Below are 3,134 nucleotides of genomic sequence, written 5' to 3'. Positions count from 1 at the left end.
CTATTTATTTTTTATATTATATATAAAAAAAATCTTCTCATATTTAAATATCTGTGTTCCCTTTTTAAAAAGTGCCTTTTGCAAGCCAGTTACCAGGGGTTATTTTCCACAATAATTAAACACTTTAAAGTTTTTAAGTTACTGTAACTACAGCATTTTCAATTTGGGGAGAAGGGTTAATGCCAGACATGGTTTTTAAAAGGTCAGGTAGATTATCAATGATGTACCCACATTTTTACCTGCCTCTGAATCTGTAACATGTCCCTAAAGTTGACTACAAAATGCAAATTAAATACCCCATAAGATGTACAATTCTTCAAAATGTAAGATTAATATCATAGTAATGTGTTCTAAAACAGTAAATACTGGAAACATACCTGTGGTGACAGTTACAAATGTTCCTTGTCCCCAGTAAGCAAAGTACACAATGATGCATTTCTTATGGTTTCCTTACAAACTCTAAATTTTGTGATTACCTAAAAATACTCCGTATTTTTGTCTGATTTAAGCCCTTACAAAGGCAATTGTTTGCAAATAAAAAGTCCTGTTTCAGTGAAATTAGACATATTTCTAAATTTCTACATATCCCAAACAAATACACATTTAATGTATGATAAAATATTTATAAAAAAAAGTACTTTAAGTTTATATCCATAGTAACATAAAACATAAAATATTACCTGATGTCACGGTCACCTGGGTCCCTTGACCCCAGTAATCGAACCAGTTGTCACATTGAAACAATTCAACATATAGACAGTCACAGATCTCTGACAGTTTTGAAATATACTTTACTTTGTCTGTTCTATGTCTGTATTAAAATTCTACAGCTTTTTTATATTCAATACATACAGATATTTTGAGTCAAGGCTCAGTGATTATGTTATCTTTAAAGTTACAGTATTTGGGACAGGATGTCATCGTTAAAATCCTTTTGTGTTAAAAAGAAAATTAACTGGTACGAATGCTAAAATCTTACCTGATGTGACAGTGACAAAGGTTCCTTTTCCCCAGTAGTCAAAAGCATAGTACACAATTACAAATCACTGGCTGTAGCCATACTAAATACCCTAGAAATGTATTATACTAAAATACATAATATTTTTTTTGGTCTTACTAACTCCAAAGGAGTTAGTATGAACAGTGTAGATATATAATTATTAAATTATATATTATATATATAATTATATGTATATTATATATATTAAATTATTAAATTATATATTATATATATAATTATATATATATATATTATATATTATATATATAATTATTAAAAATTACATAAACAAAAAACAAATATTTACAGAAATCCAAAATATATTGATCAATAAAACAGAAATAAATATATATATATATAAATAAAAGTATAGAATGAAATAATGTACCCAATGTGACGATGACCTGGATCCCTAGTCTCCAGTAGAAGAAACCATTAACACTTTGTTACAGATCATTATAACTATGTCCGTAAAGAACTCAATCTCAGAATTTCGTTTTTTAACAGATATTATTGAATATGGGAAATAGAGGCAATATGAACAATTGAACATGGGTATAATTATCTGTATGTGAGAATAGTATTAACCTAGAGATAACACAGAAATTACAGATTTCTTCATCTATAGAATCAAAGTTAAAAAAACTAAATAATGTTAAACAGATAGAACAATTGTTACCTGAAGTGACAATGACCGTTGTCCCTTGTCCCCAATAGTCCAATACCCAGCACAATGTTAAGTTTTATTGGGCGATCTTTACAGTAACACAGACAGTCTGCCTCACCGAATTATTAAAATATGTGACTTCACTACAAAAGTACCATGAAACTCAGGAATATAGGAGATAACCCAGTCAATATAGAGCATTTAAAAACTCTCTACAAGAAGTAAAATAATTTAGACCCTCTATAAAGTCTCCTAAAAATAGTTCACAACCAAAAAATGAAGTATTGTGACAAAATTTTATAGAATTCTGAGAAAATGATTAACAGAGAAAATGTTGACATTTTAGTAAATTAAAATTTTAAAAAGAGAGATGAAAAAATGTTTAGTTACCTGATGTGACGGTGACCATGGTCCCTTGACCCCAGTAATCAAAGTAGTCACAGTGACATAAAAGCCATTTACCCTGTGCCTAATACTTCTATACAAAACAGATAACGCTTCACTAGCCGTTTTATAATGAAATAGAAGGCATATTCTTTACATTATTTAAAAATTCTTACTTTTATAATATATGTATGAAACCTTGTGTTTCAAATTAATTTTGCTAAATATTTAAAAATATCTCTAATATTACTAGATCCTAGATGACTTATCTATGTTTTTATAAGAGGATTGCTAGTGAAAGACAGACGTGTGTAACCTAAACATGTATATTGTAACTGTACATGAACATAATTCAAAATCAGGCAGATTAAAGGAAAACAAAACGTTAAAATTCAACTGTTAAGATAATGACACATAAACATACCTGTTGTGACAGTGACCATTGTTCCTTGACCCCAGTAGTCGAAGTAGCCATAGTAACACAGTAAGATGGAATTATGTATCACTGAACAAAAACTAAAAAATGCAGATGGTAGTTTTTATCCTCATCATCTGACAAATGAAATCAACTTTATAAGCTCACATTATAGCATGTATACACTAGTTTAACCCTTTAATACTAAAAATAGGATTTTGGCAAAATTCCACTCAAACTTGCGACCAGATATTTTTAGAGACTTCTCTCTAAGGCCCCGATATTCAAAACATTGACAAACCAACTAAAAACTTCCTGCCTGGGTTCACCAGGCTCACAGTCCATAGGACTGTTTAATGTTTATATGCTCTAATAAAGGGGGCTGACCTGTACTAAAGTGCTGACTAGTGACGATGTGTCTCCCATAGGATATTACATGGGTTGCGGCTTCAGCAAAACTCTGTCAACATCGTCACTCGTCGGCACTATTAGCAGGGGGAGGTCTGTATTTGAAGTGTTGCTACAGAGACAGTGCATTCACTGAAACAAAAAAAAAACGGTCTCTGCATAGGAACACTTCAAATAATACATACCTAACCATGTCATGCCTTGCTATACCTGACTAATAGTATGAAATCTTGCATTTAAAATTAATTTCACAAAATACT

General features: G+C 30.5%; 1 protein-coding gene and 1 gene segment (V, D, J or C); both read right to left on the bottom strand.

Annotated features, from left to right (window-relative positions):
• The window catches only part of LOC128649179 (Ig gamma chain C region-like), a 430,619-nt gene extending 428,520 nt beyond the window's left edge, over nucleotides 1–2,099 (bottom strand). The window contains 1 exon segment of the C gene segment in view: nucleotides 2,058–2,099. Coding sequence covers nucleotides 2,058–2,076 — 19 coding nt within the window.
• Nucleotides 1–2,749, bottom strand: part of LOC128649177 (uncharacterized) — a 139,325-nt gene extending 136,576 nt beyond the window's left edge. For both annotated transcript variants that reach the window (XM_053702290.1, XM_053702289.1), the window contains exon 1: nucleotides 2,476–2,749. In XM_053702290.1, coding sequence (XP_053558265.1) covers nucleotides 2,476–2,494 — 19 coding nt within the window. In that variant the 5' untranslated portion in view covers nucleotides 2,495–2,749. The remainder of the gene's footprint in view (nucleotides 1–2,475) is intronic.
• Nucleotides 2,750–3,134: the final 385 nt, after the last annotated feature.

This window comes from Bombina bombina, chromosome 2, assembly GCF_027579735.1.
Source record: "Bombina bombina isolate aBomBom1 chromosome 2, aBomBom1.pri, whole genome shotgun sequence".
Taxonomy (NCBI): Eukaryota; Metazoa; Chordata; class Amphibia; order Anura; family Bombinatoridae; genus Bombina; species Bombina bombina.
This window is presented reverse-complemented; position numbering and strand designations above follow the sequence as displayed.